This window comes from Peromyscus californicus, unplaced genomic scaffold (genome assembly GCF_007827085.1).
Source record: "Peromyscus californicus insignis strain IS unplaced genomic scaffold, ASM782708v3 Scaffold_15__1_contigs__length_86483966, whole genome shotgun sequence".
Classification (NCBI taxonomy): Eukaryota; Metazoa; Chordata; class Mammalia; order Rodentia; family Cricetidae; genus Peromyscus; species Peromyscus californicus.
In genome coordinates, this window is record NW_026294447.1 from 76,807,528 (window position 1) to 76,828,243 (window position 20,716).

At 42.3% G+C, this 20,716-nt stretch overlaps 1 protein-coding gene across 3 annotated transcripts; it reads right to left on the reverse strand.

Moving 5' to 3' along the window:
- Positions 1-5: 5 nt before the first annotated feature.
- Positions 6-20,258, reverse strand: Garin2 (golgi associated RAB2 interactor family member 2). 3 transcript variants are annotated; one of them, XM_052738238.1, is made up of 6 exons: positions 20,109-20,258; positions 18,173-18,372; positions 15,662-16,208; positions 11,028-11,266; positions 2,969-2,997; positions 6-105 (listed from the first exon to the last, which is right to left on the reverse strand). In XM_052738238.1, exons 1-6 carry the CDS (start codon positions 20,256-20,258, stop codon positions 41-43), a joined length of 1,230 nt encoding a protein of 409 aa, XP_052594198.1. In that variant the 3' UTR covers positions 6-40. The 3 variants fall into 3 exon arrangements, with proteins under 3 accessions (XP_052594198.1, XP_052594197.1, XP_052594199.1); XM_052738237.1 differs by having other exon boundaries at positions 15,653-16,208; XM_052738239.1 differs by lacking the exon at positions 18,173-18,372 and having other exon boundaries at positions 20,109-20,167.
- Between the last annotated feature and the right edge of the window lie 458 nt (positions 20,259-20,716).

Here is a 20,716-nt window from a genome sequence, read left to right on the forward strand (position 1 = left end):
TATTCACAAGTGGTAAGAATGTGTGGGAGGGAAACACTAGTCAGAGGAGGGTGAAAAGGGGGAAAGAGATGCTCATCAGGGGGAAGACTGAAAAGCTGTACAAGCCTGCGAGAGGATGATGGGAGGACAGGGAGAGGAGAGGAGAAGGGAAGAAAACAAACAGGAAAACAGTTAATGCCACGCTGTGCACTGTGCCGTGCCTGGGATTCAGCAAGCTCCAAGTGGACTTGTGCTACTCCTCTGCGATGACCGTGGCTAGTCCCCAGTGTCCAAGACACCCACCCCACGTTGCCTGCTAGCCTTCCAGAAACGGGCTGTCAGCAGCCCCAAATTGCCAGCCTTTAGAAGAGTAACTGTCAAAATGCCCTCCTCAGCCCAACGACCCAGCCACACACACAGAGACAGGGTAAATGGCGTACTCATGTCACACAGGAAGGACCGTTAGAACCAAAGCCTGGGGCTCTGACTTAACATCAGTGGGCAATTGCCTCTCTTCGGCATCCTCCATATTCTCCCCCAAACTGTCATTCTTGTTCTTTGTCTCTGTTGTTCCTACACATCGATAGAATAATTCTCTGTGTGTGAGCACACACATGTGTGGTGGGTGTACATGTATGTGTGCACCTGTACACGTGTGGAGGCCAGAGGACAACCTTAGGTGTCTCCTCAGGACCCGTCCATCTTGGTTTCTGAGACATGGTTTCTCAGGGCCTGGGGCTTACAGACTCAGCTAAGCTGATCAGTGGCCCTCTAGGGTCCTCTGGTCTCTGCATAGTGCTGGTATTAGTAGTGTGCACTGCTATGCCCGGCTCTTTATGTGGGTTCTGGGGGTTGAACTCACATCCTCACGCTTCAGCCCTTCAGTGCTGACCTACCTATCTCTCCAGACCCCTCAATAAATCATCATTGTCACCGTCATCCCACCATCATTGGTAGTACACACTAACTGTATAGAATATGTAAGGGACTCTTTCTGACTACATATACACATCCTTGTTCGAATTCTGACTGCTTCTTACCTGTTCAAGACCATTTGGCACCCTCCACCTTGACTGACAGAGAGCTTCCTACCTGGCCTCTCTGTACCCAGCATCCTCTAGCTTCTCAGAGATTCAGTCAGTAGAGAACCGTTTTAAAACACAACAACAACTTTACCACTTCTCTGTCATTCAGTGGCTTCTCTTTGGCTAACACACAGTATTATGGCAGGTAACCTGCCTGCTATTTCTATCTAGCCTCTCCTGAGTCTGCCAAAGTGCTTCATATAGAGTACATAAGCATTACATGCTTGTGCAGTTGCAAACAAAATTGAGTTTGTACCAGAAGACGTAGTAGCGGAAATACTAGTCACATGTAAGATGAAGACAACTATATTAGTGCCCTGCATGAACTAGACACATCCATAGATGGCTAACGAATCCCTCGTACATTGCACTACCTCTATCTCTATGTTTAGTGACAGGTTAGTCATGATTATTAGCAGTCGGGCTGCCATTAGATGGAGCTTTGCCTTTAGCAAACAAGACAGTGTTTACTTTTACTGGGTAACTCTGGAGTTTTAGTTTGGCTCCTTTATAAAATATAGTTTGCAGTAGAAGTTGATAGGTAAAAAGTCTACAAACTAAAAGGTGTATCTTGTATTTTCTTTTTTAAAAGATTTATTTTTAATCATGTATATATATGTGTGCATGTCTGTGAAGGTATATACCATTTATGTGTGGGTGCCCATGGAGGCCAGAGGTGTCAGAGCTCCTATAGCTTGAGTCACAGACGGTTGTGAGCTGGCTAACCTGGGAGCTGGGAATCAACTGGGATCCTCTAAGAGAGTAATACACGTTGGTAACTACTGAGTCATCTCTCCAGCCCCTGTCTTGCATTTTCTTTATAGAAGTACATTTCTCTACAGTGTTCTCAGGTTCAACACTGTAGATTGGAATGCGGACCCCACGTTGTGGTGAAGCTCAACTGGTGTTTTGGATACTGATACCAATGAGAATATATAAAGACAAATCTCATTTGTGTAAAACTCTATACTATATTGGGCTGGAGAGGTTGCTCAGTGGTTAGAACACTGGCTGCTCTTTCCAGAGGATCTGGGTTCAGTTCCCAGCACTCACTTGATGGATAGCAACTGTTACTCCAGTTCCAGGGCATCTGATACCCAAATATGCATGCAGACAAAATACTCATACATATAAAATAAAATAAATCTTTTAAAAATGTTCTATCTACCCTATAATCTTCTTTTCCTTTCTTTTCTTTCCCTTTTTTTTTGTAGGACTCTTAAGTATGACCACAAATGTCTTCAGATAGTCTGTTTTTTTTGTATTATTTTTCCTCTCCACTTAAATCAAGTTAAATATTCCTCTGTGTTCTTTCCAGCATATTCTTTTCTGAGTGTGACATAGCTGAGGCTTATTCCAGCTCACGGGTTAGAGTGGTTTAGAGTCAGTAGTCAGCAGAGGGCAAGGCTTCCGTGTTGGCCTATTTGACAACCTCCTTGTCCAGGGTTTGTTGTTAGAAGTTAAAGATTCCTTAAGACATGGGGATGTGTTAAGAAGAAATCCCTGTACCCAGACATTAATGTTACTCCATAGTGAGGGTTAGGCTAAAGACATACATGGGAGAGCAGAGGAGCTGAGTGATTTTTAATTTACCAAAAATGTTCCCCATACAGATCTGCAAGGATGGGAGCTCGTCACCTTACTGCGGTGGGCTGGATTCTATCTGTAGAGCTTTCCTTAGAGTAGTTCATGCCTGATTAGACTCAGGGAACTGGGAGGTCAGAGTGACAGACACACCTGGGAGAATCCGAAGATGGGCTTGGAAGTCTCTCTCCAGGGTGGAGTGTTTAGATTGGGAAGGCATCAGAAAGTCCAGCTAGAACCCTTGTTCTACTGCTCTAAGAACCTGGCTGACTCCTCTACTGAAGAGCACAATAAAACATGTCTTGGAATTTGTTCCTTACCTGAATTGTTTGAATCATTCCTTGTACTCCTGTAAAAATAAACAACACGTTTCAAGGAGTTGCCACCGTGACCACAGATATTTAGAAAAGAATGGCTGGGTCTGAGATCACTAGTCATTTTTCAAATGCTTTGTGAGTAGTAATGCACCTTGCTAGCAAGCCTAGGTGTAGTGATTATGCCAAGGTAAGATTGTGTATTCACAGGTTATTCAACACGTAAAAGCCACAAAAGTCAGATTGTAGGTAATAGCATAAAGTCTGCTGGCATCTCCACCTGCCGCTGCTCAGCCTTCCCCTCCTGGAGTGCAAGAGTCTGTTGATTCCGCTGCCCACGTCATTGTAGAGGTGATTATGACTCATGCGAGGGGTCAGGCAGGTACATTGACTTCAGGGTCTACAGTGGGTCTTTCAGGATCTAAACTTAAAGCAGTAGTTCTCTGGAGTTTGCCAAAAAGGAGTCACATATATTCTGCCAATAGGTCAGATGACTTAGATTGAAGGCTGAGGCTAATGATAAAAACTGTCAAGAGACTGGGCAATACAAAGAGAATGTGCCTTACAAAATAGGTACAAATGAAGGCCAATTATCCCGGTCAAAGCAAAGGGTCACAGCAGCACTGTTCTCTTTGTATGTGAGGAGTGTAAATTTTTCAAGACTTGCTACAGTGGAGAAAAGCCTAGTTCCTTCATCTTTATCCCATATGGATTTAAATCGCTTACTTTGCATTTTAAACAGTAGTGACCAGAGAGGCAAAATACTCAGCAAGGCTGTGTTTGGCTTTTTAACACTTTTGCATCCTAAAGCCAACAATTATAAATTAGAAAGTATCCCTGAAATTAATGGTCTTAGGACAGAAAAATAACATGTAGAATATATTCATCAACCTCACCTTCCTGGCTAAATCTTAAAAATAGCCCTGGAATAAAGGTTAGGTGAATTCCATTCGGTCCTTAAAATATTACATCTTTCTTTCATAATTAACATCTCAGATTAGAGGCTAGCTACTAATTATGTTCCTGGTGCAAACAGGCAGCAAAAATATAAATATTTTTATATTTTTATAAATATTTCTGGTATACCAAAAAATATTCCCCATGCAAATATGTCCCCATGGGACAGAGCTCAAGAGCATTATTTAGAATAGCAATTTAGTTTTGTTTTTATTTCCTTATTTATTTCTTCCCAGTAGTTAGTAGATTAATGGCATAGGAAGCTAATGGGTAAAGCCTTAAAGAATTTAAATTTGCTAAATTATAGTATCCTTGCATCTTAAAATTCCATTACTTAGCTGCTTATGTAGGAATTCATATCATTTCTAATGATCATATAGTGAGGCTAACATAACCTAGCACATGCCGAGTGCTTTTCTTCCTGTTGTCTTTGTAAATTTTATTATTAAAAACAACAGCACAAACAAACCAAGGGGGCTGGTGAGATGTCTTCGAGGGTAAAAGCACTTGCTGCTAAGCCTGAAGACCTGTTTGATCCCCAGACCCACGTGGTGGAGGGAGAGAACCAGCTCCCACGAGTCGTCCTCTGACCGCCACACAGGCAGCCTCACACATTCGTTCCCCATCCTACCCCCACTAGTGAATAAACACAGTGTAAAAATTATTTAAAAATAAAACAAAAAATAATGCTGGGTGTGGTGGTATAGATCCTTGATCCAGAGACAGAGGTAGGTGGATCTTTCTTGAGTTCAGAGCTACATGGTCTACACAGCAAGTTCCAAGTTAGTCAAGTGTCTTAGGGTTTATTTTGCTGTGAAAAGACACTGTGATCACGGCAACTCTTACAAAGAAAATATTTAATTGGGGTGACTCGCTTACAGTTTCAGAGGTTCAGTCGATTATCATGGCAGGGAGCATGGCGGTGTGCAGGCAGACATGGTGCTGGCTACATCTTGACTTGCAGGCAACAGGAAGTCAACTGAGACACTGGGTGGTATCCTGAGCATAGGAAATCCCAAAATCTGTCCCCACGGTGACACACTTCCTCTAACAAGGCCATACCCACTCCCAACAAAGTCACACCTCCTAATAGTACCTCCCCTCCCGTTGAGATTATGGGGCCAATTATATTCAAACCACCACACCAGGATTACATAGTGGGACCCAATCTCAAACCAAACCAAACCAACCAACAAACAAAACTACCAGGACAAAACAGTTGAGGGCTTGGGATGTAGTTCAAGGTAGAGCACTTGCTAACATGTACAAGGCCTTAGGTTCAATCTCCTGAACTGAAGGAAAAAAGCAATTAAGAGCTAATATAGGGACGAGAGAGATGGGTCAGCAGTGTGCATTACTCTTCCTGAGGCCCTGAGGTCGGTGTACAACACTCCAGCTCCAAGGGAGCCAATGCCTTCTGCTAGCCTCCATGGCCGTTGCACTCACATGTGCATAACCCCACACACATACATGCCCAGAATTAACAATGTTTTTTAAAGAGCTAGTCTAATGCTGAGGGAACTTTAGAGCAATTAAATGATTCTTGTGAACGTATAACAAAGGCTACATGCTACATACACTCATCAAAACCTATAAAACTTTATACTATGAAGTATGAACCTTTATGTCATAAAATGTAAACTACAGCCATTTAATAACAACATATCAGCATTGGTACATGGATTATAACATGTCAAGTAAATGAGGAGACTGGGTGTGGAAGGGAAGTGGCAGTGGTTCTAGCTGCTTATTTATTCTATAAATTGAAAGCTGCACCACACAATAAAGCCTGTCAATCAATTGTTCTAGACACGCAACCGTTTTCATGGCAAAAAGGCAGAGAAAAGGGATGCCGATCTAACGGCCTCATGAGGTTAGAATTTAATTTATGGTGTTTGTGGACTATTAGTGGCTGGGAATAATTGTGTCATGAGATGGAGTAAAATAGAAGGGTGTCGTCAGAGTGCCAGGGCCTGACCACTGGTTATTTAGGACAGATCTGCTAAACTGGATGAGTTCATTTCGATCACTGAAGGAAGACACCCAGGGTTTTCTGTTAAGCCCACACTGGTGAATAGCAGTGGGTGCTCTGTTCCCCACCGGCTGGCACTGCTTCTCTCCTGCATCCTGTACCCCTGGCTTCCTTCTCTGTTGCTGACCAATGGTGTCTGTTTCTCTCCCTACTCTTCAGTATCTCTTTCTCCTGGTTATTGTTTGTTTTGTTTTAGGCTTTTCCCCCCTTTTTCCTCCAGCACACCAGGCTTACCAGCCGCCTTTCTGTAGTAAGTCCCAGGCCGAGCTGAGCTACATATTGGGACTTTGTGCTATAAATGAAAACAATTTAAAAGGTTAGGATTGTAGCTTGGTAGCAGAGTGTTTGCTCAGCAAGGAGAGCCTGGTTCAGTCCCCGAGAGTGGTAGACACAATGTGTCAGTGGTCGGGGACACTTATTTGTTCCAGCTGTTTCTCTGCCTCTAATAGGAAGTAGGAAATTTCCTGTGGACGATAATAACCAAAGTGAGCTGTAAGTATGTGTAGCTAGTTCCTAGTCTTGGAGATCCCTACAAGGAGACTTCTGAGTTTGAGTTGACAGTTTTTCCTTTGGGTATAAAATACACACACACACCCCTGTGCCCAAGCTAAACAAACAAATGCAATTGAAAAAAATTAAAAACTCAAATATTTAGTAAAGGTGCTAAGACACCTATACCCCGTATAAATGGAATTGTGAAGTCTTCAAGATGGGAAGCATCCCTCCATGGTCAAGTGCCCTGTTCATATGTGTGAGCCTCTTGGTTCAATCCTCAGCATTCCTTCCCCCAAAATTATCAGTACAAAGTTTAACATTTATAAAGTAGATTCAAACTGCTCTGAGCCCAAAAGAAGCATGGGAAAGCAAAAGTTAATGTTAGTCAAAGCGCTATTCTTTACCAACAAAAATCAGATGGAAGAATAATAAATTATTTTTAACACTGAAATAAGCTAGAAAAAAAAAGAAAATTATATCATTGCCCTAGTTACATAGGGGAGTTCATTTGTTGTTGTTGTTGTTGTTGTTCTTCTTCTTCTTGAAGCAACAAAAGTAATTTTCAGTGACAAAGTGTGATTCATTTGCTTGGTAATATTTACCTGGCCCCGTGTATGCATTAAGAACAAGGGATGAACAGTCAAAATAATCAAGTCCCTGTCATTTGAAGTGCTTTATTCCAGTGGAGGAGGCAGATCATAAACAAACAGGATGCATTGTACCAGCTCAGATGTGCTGTGGTTAAATGTGAGATGGTAGGAGCTACGGACGGAGACCGAGCAGTTATGTGAGGAAGTAGACGAGGAAAAGCGTGGAGGAGCACATTCGGGCAGAGAACTAAATCACCTAGGAAGCTCTGAGCAAACAGAGTTGCAAGCTGCCTAATAATTACAAACATCTGCCAAATAAACCATTTTAAACATACACACGTAATATGCTTATATACATATGAACAAAATGGGGAAAGAAAAATGGATAGTCTTTCTGAGTAACTGATGGAAATTCATAAGATTTCCAATTGAATTATCAAGACAGAAACAGTAATTGACTCCAGAAGACAGACACACACTTGAAAAGTATGCTTTGGGCCTGCAAGATGGCTCAGCCCTATTATTCACTTGCTACCAACCCCAATGACTTACTTCAGTTTGATCCTTGGGACCTACAAGATGGAAGGAGAGAATTTACTCCTACAGTGTCCTCTGACCTCTGTTCATGTGCATACTAACACAGGACAAACAAAGCCATGGAAACAGTTAGAAGAAAAAGTGAGGCAGTCACCAGTTACTCTCCTTGGACGTCTGTCACGCATGTGGTGGGGAGCTTCACTGCAGCCAGGGAATGGACCAGCTGTCCATCCACACAACAGATCATCATCCCTAGACTTGTAGAGATACACATCACAGAAACAGCCCAGAGAGGGAACTCATTTATTGGAACGTAGTGTTTTGTAGTTAAAACCTGCAGGTAGTCCACATGACCATGGACGAAGGGCTAATCAGGAAGCAGTCTGCTTTAGTGCACAGCGGATGTTCACCAGGGAAGTCAGGTGTACAGAGCCGAGCACTTACAAGCTAAAAGAGTAAAGTTCCAAAGACGAAGATACAGTGTGTGTGTGGGGGGTGTTAGTTTACAGCGGGGGGGGGGGGGGGAGCCACAGTTTGAACAGAACTGATGATTAAAGGAATTGATACTTGTTGTAGTTATTGATAGATACTGATTTTCTGTTTCAAAAGATTCCTTTTGTTTATTTTTTAAATTATGTATATGTGGGGGGAAGGGAGAGGGTTTGTGTACATGTGAATGCAGTTACCCTCAGAGTCTAGGAGAAGGCACTGGACAAGGTCTCACTATGTAGCCCTGGCTAGCCTCTATAGACCAGGCTGGCTACGAACTCACAAAGATCTGCATGTGTCTGTTTCCCACATGCAGATATGAAAGGTGTGCACTACTGTGCCTGGCAATTAAAAATGTTATTACACTTTTTATATTTCTTTATTACAGAACTTCTTATAGAGTATACATATATATTAATGGAAACATTCTTAATTTGTTTTCAATTTTAAGTAGAACACATCTAGAATTAACTTTTTAAATTAAGTTTTATTATTATTACTGTGTGTATATATGATGTGTGTGTGAGAGTATAAGATGTATGTATGAGTGTGGGCACACTTGTGCCACAGTGTGTGTGTGTATGTGTGTGTGTGTGTGAGAGAGAGAGAGAGAGAGAGAGAGAGAGAGGACACTTGCATCGTTGCTCTGGGAATCTAACTCAGGCTATCAGGCTTGGACAGCAAGCGCTTTTATTTGCTGAACCATCTCACTGACCCTAGAATTTCCTTATTTTAAAAAAATTATTAAGTGTAGTGGTGTTGCCTGTGGTCCTAACACTTAGGGCTGAGGTAGAAAGATCATAAAGTTCAAGACCAGCATGAGCTACCTTGTGAATTCGAGACCAGCCTGGGCTGTGTAGTAAGACTCAAAACAAAAACAAACGGGCTGTGTTTGAAGTAAGTAGCTTTATCGTGACACTGGGACACTCACTATCACATGGATGTTTTCTGTTACCAAGAATATAAATTTTCCAGTGTGGCCAAAATGTCGTGACCATTCTGCTCTCTGTTTGTGTGGCTAGTACTAAGCTTCCTCAGTTCTATACTAAGCTCGCTACGTTTTGCCTACCAAGACTCTAAGATATTAGAGATTTTAATCTTTATTGTCACAAGCAGGACTAACTCCGGGTGATCTTTATTGTGCTGTTTTTGTCTGGCTTAGAAAAAGCAAACTAGAGTTTTAAGAAATAAAAAATATTTTTTATAATTCTACAAGAAAAATGGCATAAACCAAAGATTATTCAGTTAAATAAAAAAAAAAAACTCACAGAGATTTGCCTGCCTCTGCCTCCTGAGTGCTGGGATTAAAGGTATGTGCCACCCTGTCTGGCTTATTTATTTTAAATTTACATGTATGTGTCAGTACCTGCACATATGTATGTACACCATGTGCATGCTTGGTACCACCAGATGCCAGAAGAGGATGTTGGATCTCCTGTAGCTGGATTTATAGGCAGTTATTTACTGCCCAGTGTGGGTGCTAGGAACCAAACCAGGGTCCTCTGTCAGAGCCCTAAGTGCTCTTAACTGCTGAGCCATCTCTCCAGCTCCTAATGTCTCCAAGTTTTACAGGAAAAAATTTTATAGACTTTCTCAATAACATTTTACTATTCTAGATGTGACACTTTTTTGTTTTGTTTTGATTTTGGAGACTGGCTTCTTTCTTTCTTTTCTTTTTCTTTCTTTCTTTTTTTTTTTTTTTTTTTTGGTTTTTCAAGACAGGGTCTCTCTGTGTAGTTTTGGTGCCTGTCCTAGATCTCATGCTGTAGACCAGGCTGTCCTTGAACTCACAGAAATCTGCCTGGCTCTGCCTCCTGAGTGCTGGGATTAAAGGCATGTGCCACCACCACCTGGCAATGTGACACTTAAGTTTTTAGTTTTCCTCTTTTTCAAAAAGTAGCCATTCTAATAGTTTACTACTTTGTCCTTTTTGAAAAAAAAAACAATGAATCTCTTTAAGACTTCAAATTACTTAATAAATTCTGGTTGATTTCATTCCTAAATTAATTTTTCTTATCCTATGTATGTGTGTACGGTATATATAATTTCTTCCCCCACTCTGTGCTGAAGATCAAACCCAGGGCCTTGTGTGTGCTAAGCAAGCAGTCCACCCCTGAGCTCCCTCATTTGTGTTTTTACTAACATAAGTTGTTTGTTTAAGGTAAGGCTGGTCTGGACCTAATGGGCTGAAGGGACTGTCCTGCCTTAGCCTCCAGAGTAGCTGGGACTACAGGTGTGGGCCTTCCAGCCTAATGTAAGCCTTCGATCTGGGCTCTTTCGAGTGTTGCCCTAGAGTGATGGTATTAACGTGCCCCTTTCTGCCACTGCAACATCCACGGACGTTCAGCTTCAGTCAGCACTGCAGCAGAAGGATTAAAATAATGAAAGTAGTTTTTGCATATTTTTGGAAGTACAGAGACGTGTAAGGGATAGAGGCTCTGTAGAAGACAATGTAGATAAGTATAGAGATAAAAATACCCACAATCAGCCGGGTGGTGGTGGCACACACCTTTAATCCCAGCACTCGGGAGGCAGAGCCAGGCGGATTTCTGTGAGTTCGAGGCCAGCCTGATCTACAGAGTGAGTTCCAGGACAGGCACCAAAACTACACAGAGAAACCCTGTCTCGAAAACCAAAACAACAACAATAAAAATACCCACAATCTTTCTAGATGTCAACACCCCAGCTCTAAAATGTGGGTCCTATGCTTCTCTTTATTTCCTAAAATGCATGCTTTTGGCATTCAGCCAACAGTCAGAATAGCAGCCGAGCAACATAAGAAGCTGGTATGGAAATAAAAATTAGCTAAGGCTGACCCAAATATGGATGTCTGAGAGGTTCCTGTATCATTGTTATCAGACTCTATCTGTCTGAGGATCTTCAGAGACAAATGCCTGAGTTACAGGGAAACCAGCATACATCCATTTACATAGTGCACATCCTAGAATTTCCCCATGCTACTGACCTGGATTCTGTAGCCTTGAGATCTGTGTTTGGAAGATCAGTCATCTTTCCTTCCAAGGTTTTATCACACGTTTCTTTGGATATATTTTCCTCACTTTTTACAGGAGTCAAAGTAGTCTGAAAACATTTCTCGCCTTGGAAAGTGAGTGTTAAGTTTGAGATGGTGACATGTTTGGGGGATTCTCTGAGCTGGTTCTTACTTTTCATGTCTTGTAGACACCCATGCTTCAGGACATTTTCCTAGGGAAATGACAAGCAAGAGCAAATCAGATAACGGAAGGACATCGTGCATAGACAGATTGTTTATGAAGTAGTTTCTAGTCATTTCATTCATACTTACTGAGTACTCATAGGTCTGGGGACAGGGAGTAAGGCATGGTGATGCACTGCTGTGAAGAAGAGCCTGGGCTGCTGTGGAGGCTGGTGTCACGGGAACCATGGTAGGCTCTGCTGCAGCCTAATGCCATTCATTCAGAGTCCATACACTAGTGTCACCTCACACAAGATGGTTAATGTTCAGTCACACACTTATCTTTAAGTTACAGGGTAAGGAAGGTTTTTTTGGAATACCTTGCCATCTACTCTCCAGGCAGGTTGCTCTTAGGAACATCTAATAGGCTATGGGGGCTTGGGGCTCATAATATTAATAATTCAATTTTTTCAAGAACTACAGCCTAATCTAAAGTGCAATTCTCTAAAGCCTCTCCTCTGCTTTTAATGGTTTTCCTATTACATACTACCATCTTCCTGTTACATACCACCTCTCCAGGTCTCTCATATCAGAATGTCTCATGTGGGCCTCAGTGCCATCAGTCAGCACACTCTTAACCCTGTGTCCCTGACCTTCCTCACATCTGCTCTTCTTCCTCCATGGCCACCACTGGTCCATTCTAGTGCTGTTGGCCTAGTGTACATGCCTGCAGTTCAGCACAGGGCAAGCTGAAGCTGGAGGATTGCAAAGTCAAGGACCGTCTGGGCTACTAGAGCAAGACCATATCTCAAAAACAACGAACAAACCAAACGCGACCTAGAGCATTTCCTTGGCAATAGAATCTTAGTTCCTAAAGAGAAACCTTCATTTTTTTTCTTATAATGACAGCAATGTGTATTTATTATAGACTATTTAAGACCAGAAAGGAGAGTCTGGTTAAGAACGCCAATTGCTCTTCTAGAGGACACAGGTTCGATTCCCAGCACCCACATGTGGTTCACAACTGTTTGTAATTCCAATCTCTGGAGATCCAATGCTCTTTTCTGGCCTCTGCAGGCCCTGCACACAGGTGGGGTATAGATATACATACAAGCAAAACATCCATACACATTAAAAAAAAAAATCCTCTGAGGAACGAGGTACAAGTTAGGAAATGTCTCCTTGTGTGGTGGCCCTGTCCAGAAACAATGGTTCCTCCCACACACTTATCTCCATCATACTTCCATTGGGGTCACTTTGAAATGGTCACCTACATTTCCATCTGACATTTTATCTTTTTCTTTCCTTTTCTTTTAATGGCACCGTGGGTTGAATCTCAGGCCACACCCACACTGTACTAGTCCTTCACTACTGCACTGTCTCCCTATCCCTTTTTCTACTTTTAACTTTGAGATAGGGTCTCAGCAAGTTCTCAGACTGGCCTAGAGCTCATTCTGTGGTCCACGCAGGCCTTGGACTCACAAGCTTCTGTTACGGGCTCTGGCCACCAGACCTGGCTAATTATCATCAGAATTTCCTGTCATTAAAAACTGTGAAAAACTATTTGAATATTTCCTATTTTAAAAGTACTTACCTATAGCATAGGAAAAAGAATTCTGAAGAGTAAATAAGGTATAAACTGCACATATTTTCTCAACGTAGAGACAAACTGTTATTCACAATACATGTAATTTCTTTTGTATGTGTGTTCAAGTACATGCCCATGTGTGTGCATGTATGTGCATGTGCTTGTGGAGGCCAGAAGTCCACATGGGCATCTTCGCTCTCTACCTCTCCATCTTATGTTTTGAGACACCATTTCTCAATGGGACTTGAGGCTCATCGACCAGGCTAGACTGCCTCCTCAGTGCTGGGATTTCCAGTGTGTGCCACTATGCCTAGCTTTTTATGCAGGTGCTGGGGATCAAACCCAGGTCCTCAGGCTTGCTGCGCAGGCACTTTACTAAAGGAGCCATCTCCCCAGGCCCTATTTTTCTCTCTTAGTGTGTATGCATCAATGGACTTTCATATCTAAGACATTTTTATATTTTTTAACTTAGTTGTATATAATAAACATCTTTTCAGGCCAAGAGACATTTTTTGAATAATTTTAACTAATTCATCTAATAGAGTGTTGCTATGACTTGACGTACTTTGGGAACCCCTGAACAAGATGACTATGTCACTTGCCCTCTGTACTTTTAAGTTTGCTTGGCTGTTCTTGGCAGGAGTTTCCAGTGGTTCTCAACTTGTAGGTTTTGACCCCTCAGGATCAAACAAACCCTTTCACCAGGGTCACATATCAGATATCCTGCATATCAAATATTAAATAGCAACAAAAGTAATTTCATGGTTGGGAGTCACCACAACATGAGGAACTGTATTAAAGGGTCCAGCATTAGGAATGTTGAGAACCACTGGTTTATGCTGGTATCATGCTTTCATTACTTTGCTATTATAGGCATGGTTTAGATATGGGATGAATAATGTCTTCCTTGTGTGTATAGTGCTATGGGCTGAACTCAAGGCCTTGTGTGCACCAAGCACATATGGTATCACTGATACAGCCCCATCCCATGATTCACATCTTTGGAGCTGGACTCTTCATTCCTGTTAGAGGGTATAAATATATATTTTTATTTCATGTGTGTTAGTGTTTTGCCTGCATGTATGTCTGTTTGAGAGTGTTGGATATCCTGGAACTGAAGTTACAGTTGTGAGCTGTCATGTGGATGCTGGGAATTGAACCTGGATCCTCTGGAAGAGCAGCCAGTGTTCTTAACTACTGAGCCACTTCTCCAGCCCTGGGGATAAATATCTTTAAAGTTCTTGGTTCATAATCATTTCAAGAATGTTTGGCCAGTTCTCACCCATACTGCAGATCTCTCCAAGCCCTCATACCTATACTCCCTACCAGTCACTGTTTTTACTCTGTTCATTGTCAGTTACATGGGTGAAATTAGGGAGGGGGCATCAGGTGGGGAAAGAGATGTTGATCAACTGGTATACCACTGTACACCCGGCAAGGAGAAACATGTCTTACCTGTTTCACAGCACAGTGAGTACAGACACAGATAGACAAGAGTTTTTAACTTTTTCTCCAATTGCTCATGAGTGGTTTTTTGTTTTGTTTTGTTTTTTTTTGCGAAATGTCTGTCCTCAATCATCATTTTTTTTTATACCGTGGATTTAGTGGAGATTTTTCACTAGCTGTCTTCAAACTGATCTCTACAAACCATCATGCTACCAGATTAATATATTTTTTAGATATTTTTTATTTTTATTTGTGTGTGCATGCGTGTGTGTGTGTGTGTGTATGTGTGTGTGTGTGTGTGTGTGTGTGTGTGTGTGTGTGTGTGTGTGTGTGCCTGTGCCATGTGTGGGCAGGTGCCTGTGGAGGCTAAAAGGGGCATCACATCCTCAGGAGGTAGAGTTGTAGGCAGTTGTGAGCTGAGGATGTGTGTTGGGAACTGAACTGGAGTCCTCTGGAAGAGCAGGAAGTGCTCTCTGTTGCTGAGCCATCTAGTCAACCCACTACATTGATATGTAAAATGATTGGGTCCTTAATTCAAAGTTTGCTAAGTCCCCACTTCCTAGTGACTTTCATAGTTCTCTGTGTGTGTGTGTTTTCTTTTTGTACTCTCTGATCTTTTCTAAAGTCAGTAACTTTTTTTTTTTTTTTTGGTTTTTTGAGACAGGGTTTCTCTGTGTAGCTTTGGTGCCTTTCCTGAAACTCGCTCTATAGCCCAGGTTGGCCTCGAACTCACAGAGTGCTGGTATTAAAGGCGTGTGCCACCACTGCCCGGCTGTCAGTAACTTTTTTATTTTCTTATTTCTTCCCTCACATTTTTTTATTGAAGGTTCATCCCATCCTCATATTCAAATAAAATAGCCATTATATTATATTAATACTTTCATTTGAGGTTGTTGTGTAGGTTCAGTAATTTAGCCAGTCAGATATGGAATACCCAGAAGGTTAAGATTCCCAGGTCTTCTGATTCTGACCCTGAAGTTCTTTCTGTCACCCCACTGCTCTTGATACTAGGGTAAGTTTGATATAAGGATGGTCACTACTTTGGGGAATATTTTATGACTTATCCTGGGCTCAGGGGGTGAGTCCTTTGCTAAAGTCATGCCAGTCAGAGTTGGTTCCATACCATTTTCTTTCTTTTTTTTAAGGTTTATTTATTTATTATGTATATAATGTTCTGCCTGCGTGTATGCCTGTAGTCCAGAGGGCACCAGATCTCATTACTGATGGTTGTGAGCAACCATGTGGTTGCTGGGAATTGAACTCAGGACTTCTGGAAGAGCAGCCAGTGCTCTTAACTTCTGAGCCATCTCTCCAGCCCTCTACAGCATTTTCATCAACAGTGTTAACTAAGAACTTGGTTACAGCTCCCATGCTTGGTCACTAAAGAGTGAAAGTCTCCTACAACACATACCTTTTCCTCTTGCTTGGCCTTTATTATGTCATCGTTTTCAAACACTATTGTGACCTCTGAGATGTTTGTGGCCTCTTTGGGTTCTTTGACGTCTTCTGTGACTTCTGTGACTTCTGTGACAATTCTTATATCTGGAACATCTCTGGCCCCATTTTCTGGAATATCAGTGACATCTGTGATATCGGTGACATCTGTATATTCTGAGAAGTCTGTGCTTTCGGTGGTGTTAGCAGAGTATATACGAGTGTGTGAGTGCGCGGCCTGCAGCTCTGCAAAAGCTGTGATGTCCATGATATCCATTGAGCTTGTGATGTCTGTGCTGTTTGTGATTTCCGAGAGGCTTGAGACCTCTGATACTCTGGAAGTTCTGGCTTTCTTCTGATTCAAGAGGGTGATGAGGTCCACCCACTGAGAAAATATAATATCCTGTTTATACACAGGAGCACAGAGCTGTAAATAGTAGGCTCGGCCACTTATCAGCTTTACTTTGAGTCGCATGTTCTTAGCACTGTGCACAGAAAGAGTCACAAACTGCAGAGGGAGAAACCTACAAACAAATGCAAATGTAATGTCATCTGAAGACCTAGTTGGAGACTTATAAAAAGACTTTTCCAGCTTGGAGAATTAGACAGTCAGTGGTCTTGTGTCCCAGATAGGTGTGGGCGGGAGCTCCTGAGAACCATCTCATTTTAATCATGCAACTAAGATTCTGATTTTACTAAATGATCAGAAGGTGCCTTATCATGAGAAACTCCCCATCCTAATTAATCCTGAAAAGTTGAGGCTTAGGGCTGGTGAGATGGCTCACCAGGCAAAGGTACCCACAGCCAAGCTTGATGACCTAAGTTCAATCCTTGGCACTCACATGGTAAAGGACAGAGTGATCCCACAAACTTGTCTTCCGACATTGGACTTATGGATGCATATGCATGCATGCACACATATGCACAAATAAAAAAATAAATGTAATCGAAGTTGAGGTTTAAACATCTAGCAGTTCAAATAAAAATTCCATTGAGATGTCATATTATCCCAGTCAGGATGCTCACTATCATTGAGATGTCATATTATCCCAGTTAGGATGCTCCCTGTCATTGAGATGTCATATTATCCCAGTCAGGATGCTCACTATCATTGAGATGTCATATTATCCCAGTCAGGATGCTCACTATCATGAAGACAAAAAGTGCTGATAAGGACACAGGGAGAAAATGGAAAGTATGATATGCTCTTGGTAGGAGGTAAGTTAGCGTAGCCACTATGGAAATCAGCTAAAACTAGAACTATCACATGATCCAGCAACACTGCTCCTGGTTGTGCACACCCAAAGGAATCCAAGTCATCATGCAATGGGGATACCTGTTTACTATGTCTTTCAGGGCACTGGTCACAACAGGCAAGTTATGGAATCAGACCAGGGACCATGAACAGATAGATAGATAGATAGATAGATAGATAGATAGATAGATAGATAGATAGAGGAAAAAAATATATATCCACAAAATGGAGCTTTATTCATTCATAAAGAATAATGAAATGTTACTTGCAGGAAAATGTCTGAAACCAGAGATCACGTTAAGTGAAATAAGCCAGATTCAGAAAGACAAAAGTAACAGTCTTCTCTCATGAGGAATCTGGATGTTTAAAAAGGTGGGGGGGGGGGAAATAAAGCACTTACTATATAAGCCTGATGGCTTGGTTTTGGACTCTCAGAACTCAGTACAAGCATCTACAATTCTAGCTTGCCCTTACTAGGGAAGGGTAGGTGGAGACAGGAAAATCACTGGAAGCTCCTGGACTAGCTAGTTTGGAGTGCACAGCAGTAAATAAGAGAGACCCTGTCTCTAGCAAGGTCGGAAGTTGATGACTGACACCTGAGGTTGTCCTCTGACCTCCTCATGTATGCCATGACACACATGCACCCATGTGTGCACGCACGCGCGCGCGCGCACACACATGCACACAATTACACAAACACAAAAGACATGAAAGTAAAAGGAGACTGTATGGGGTGAAGAAGAGGCCCAATGGGATGGGGTTGGGGACAAGGGAGGGTAAAGAAGGGTGACTATGGTCAAGGTACTTAATACACAGGTATGAAAATGTCATAACAAAACCCATTATTTTGTACAAAAATATGTAGTGATAAAAGTGCTTAAAAATGAGGCTGAAACTAAGCTATTTGCTCCAGATCATAGACCAAGTTAGTGGCTGAGATGAGGCCAAAATAAATTCTGATGGAAGTGAGACTATTGTGGAGAGGGAGAGCATGCTCTTGAGGCTTCAGTCCTCATTACTTTAGGTTTTTTTTTTTGTTTTTTTGTTTTTACTAATTGTCAGCTGTAATAAACCACTTTTTCTGGATGCTGTTAGAGACACCCCTGCATCATTTGAGAAAGCAATACACCTGAAGTGCCCCTTCGGAGCCCTGGCCACCAGCATTTCCACTTTCAGCTTTGTGGGTATATGGTGTTCTCTGAGAGATTACTGTCCTCCTGTCCTGTGACTCACCTGGTGAGCACCACCTTCTCTGCAGAGGGAGATGTCAGGAGGCTTTTAAAGAGGGGTTCTGATTCTTTTCGAGCCTCTGGTGTCAGATGTGCCAACAGCATCACATTGGGGGTCTTGAGGATGGGATTGGAAGAACAGATGCCTACGGTCACCCAGTTCGCTCCGTTATGCAGATAAATAGATTCACCTCTCCTATTGACCTGAATGCAGAGAACAGGAAAGGAGTTTCTTGATAAAAGGCATGGATCTAGCTAGCACCCTTGCTTGCTAGAGCAGTGTAAGGGAGGTCAGAGGACAAGGAGGGAGTGAGCCATGGTCCCTCCATTCCTTGACTTGTTCATGATTTGGAGATAGCAGAATGAATACCCACAGTCTCTGGTTTGTGGGGTCTCCTAGGGAGAACCAGTGCTCGAGACTGTGGTAACTATTAGTCCTTCAGGATGCTATGGAGCATGCGGCTGAGGGATTGACTTAGAAATGTAGCTGATAGTGTGTTAGCACAGTTAGCAGTTAGTCCAAGTGAGTGAGCGCTCTGGGTGTTAAGATGCTTGCTGTCCCCTTCCTCCTCCTTCCCCCAGTCACTTGAATTTCCAGAGTCAGGAATTTTGGAAGCTTGCTGCCAATGACCAACCAGGAAAAACTGGGCATCTTGGAGAGTATGACTGGAATGACATGGGACTGTGGCTAATATGTAGACCACAAACTTTCTCCTCCCCATGTGGGGCCAGGGCTATGCAATTAGAGTGTACAAGAGATAATATGAAAATGGCACAGGAAGAAAGGTGAAAATAAAAGATTACTAGCAGTAAAATGTAGATGAAAGCCAAAATCATTAAATTACGACATCACATGCTCCAGGGCATCATGTGTTCTTGGACATCACTGAAACATGTTCTGGAGACTTCACTCCTCCCCGTGGTACACTGGGCACAGAGAAGTCACACTAGTCATCCGCTATCAGTCAGAGAACACATTCATGAAGCACGAACTCTCCTTATCTTTGAAGTGGCTGTCACCTTCCTTGTCATACTCTATGGGATCAGCTGAGTGTGTTGGCTCCATGTTCAGCATCAGACACTGTCGTGACATTTCTGTGAGGGACAGGCATGGTTCACACTGCTGAGCCCATGTCTTTGCTGGAACAGTCTAATGTTGAGTGTTGAGAAGAAAGCCAGCACCACCCCCAGGGGCTGTGCAGCTTCATTCAGAAAACACGTGCATTCTTACACGAAAGAAGCTTTTGTCTCTGATACTATCTGACAGTTATGTTTCCCTCTGAGAACCAACAGATAAGATTTATTTTCATCCTTAGCACTTCCCAGGTTGTTGTTGATTGACTTGGGCACTAGGGACTGAACCCAGGGCTTTGTGCATGCTAGGCAAGGGCTCTACCTCGGAGCTCATCTCCAGCCTCAGATGTTTGTCTTTAAAATGCAGGTCTAGGGGCTAAAGAGATCGCTCAGCTGTTAAGAACTTGCCGCTCTTATAGAGAATCTGGGTTCAATTACCAGCATCCACATGGTGGCTCACAACCATAGGCACATCCGTGGTGCACAAATGCATGTAGGCAAGCCACTCATATACATAAAATATACAATTTTAAAAATTAAAATAAAACTCTGAGAAAGAAATTATTTGAATACCTTCCTTTGATAGTATGTTCTAAAAATCATTTTGTGTAACAAGATTATGTTAGCATGATAATTATGGTAGATTTTGGACAGAATTCTTGCCTTCGAGTTTGTTGGGAACATCTGAAGTGAATCTTCCTGTAACGTGAATTTTTCAGGCTATTTAAAGTTACAAAACTGTTCCCCTTAACATCACACTGTCCCCTCATCACATTTAAAAAGTTCTCTTCTCAACCTTTCACTGTCTTTGAGAAAATGAAATACGGGAGTTACTAGAACTAATTGAGAGTGCAAGTGTTATTTACCTGAATAAAATTGCTCTCCAGTATGGGAGGAGATACAAAAGAGCCATACTCTCCTGCATCCAATATATTCTTAAGATGCCCCAGATCAGGAGACTGTGGGAGCCAGAGAGAACCTCGCTCATCCACTGACTTCTTCTTCTTCCTCATCATGCTGACATGAACCATCAGAAAAGTGAGAGAATGGAAAACTAATGAATATACAAAGAAGGTCATAGTTACACTGTCTCTTTATGTTGAGTAAGTTTTTTTTTGTTTTTTTTTGTTTTTTTTTTTTTTTTTTTTCTTCGAGACAGGGTTTCTCTGTGTAGCTTTGCGCCTCTCCTGGAACTCACTTGGTAGCCCAGGCTGGCCTCGAACTCACAGAGATCCGCCTGGCTCTGCCTCCCGAGTGCTGGGATTAAAGGTGTGCGCCACCACCGCCCGGCTTGAGTAAGTTTTTAATCCAAGTCTGTAATATGTTTGACTCCACACAGGCATTATAGGCGCATATACATCAGCAATTTATGCTTTAGGGGGGGACAGACAGTAAGCAAGCAAACAGAAAAGTTGTCTGATAGTACAGGCACCAGTCATAAACAGGGATGGGTGTGTGATTGTCAATCCTTACT

Bases quoted from the DNA above. Each gene is read 5' to 3' on its own strand.
- Garin2 (XM_052738237.1), bottom strand. From the start codon at position 20,258: ATGATGAGGAAGAAGAAGAAGTCAGTGGATGAGCGAGGTTCTCTCTGG. The intron at 16,209-18,172 runs GTGAGTCACAGG...ATTTGTTTGTAG, and splicing joins GAGAAGGTGGTGCTCACCAG to GTTTCTCCCTCTGCAGTTTG. The intron at 2,998-11,027 runs GTCAGTAGCATG...TTATTTTTACAG, and splicing joins CTCAAGGCTACAGAATCCAG to GAGTACAAGGAATGATTCAA.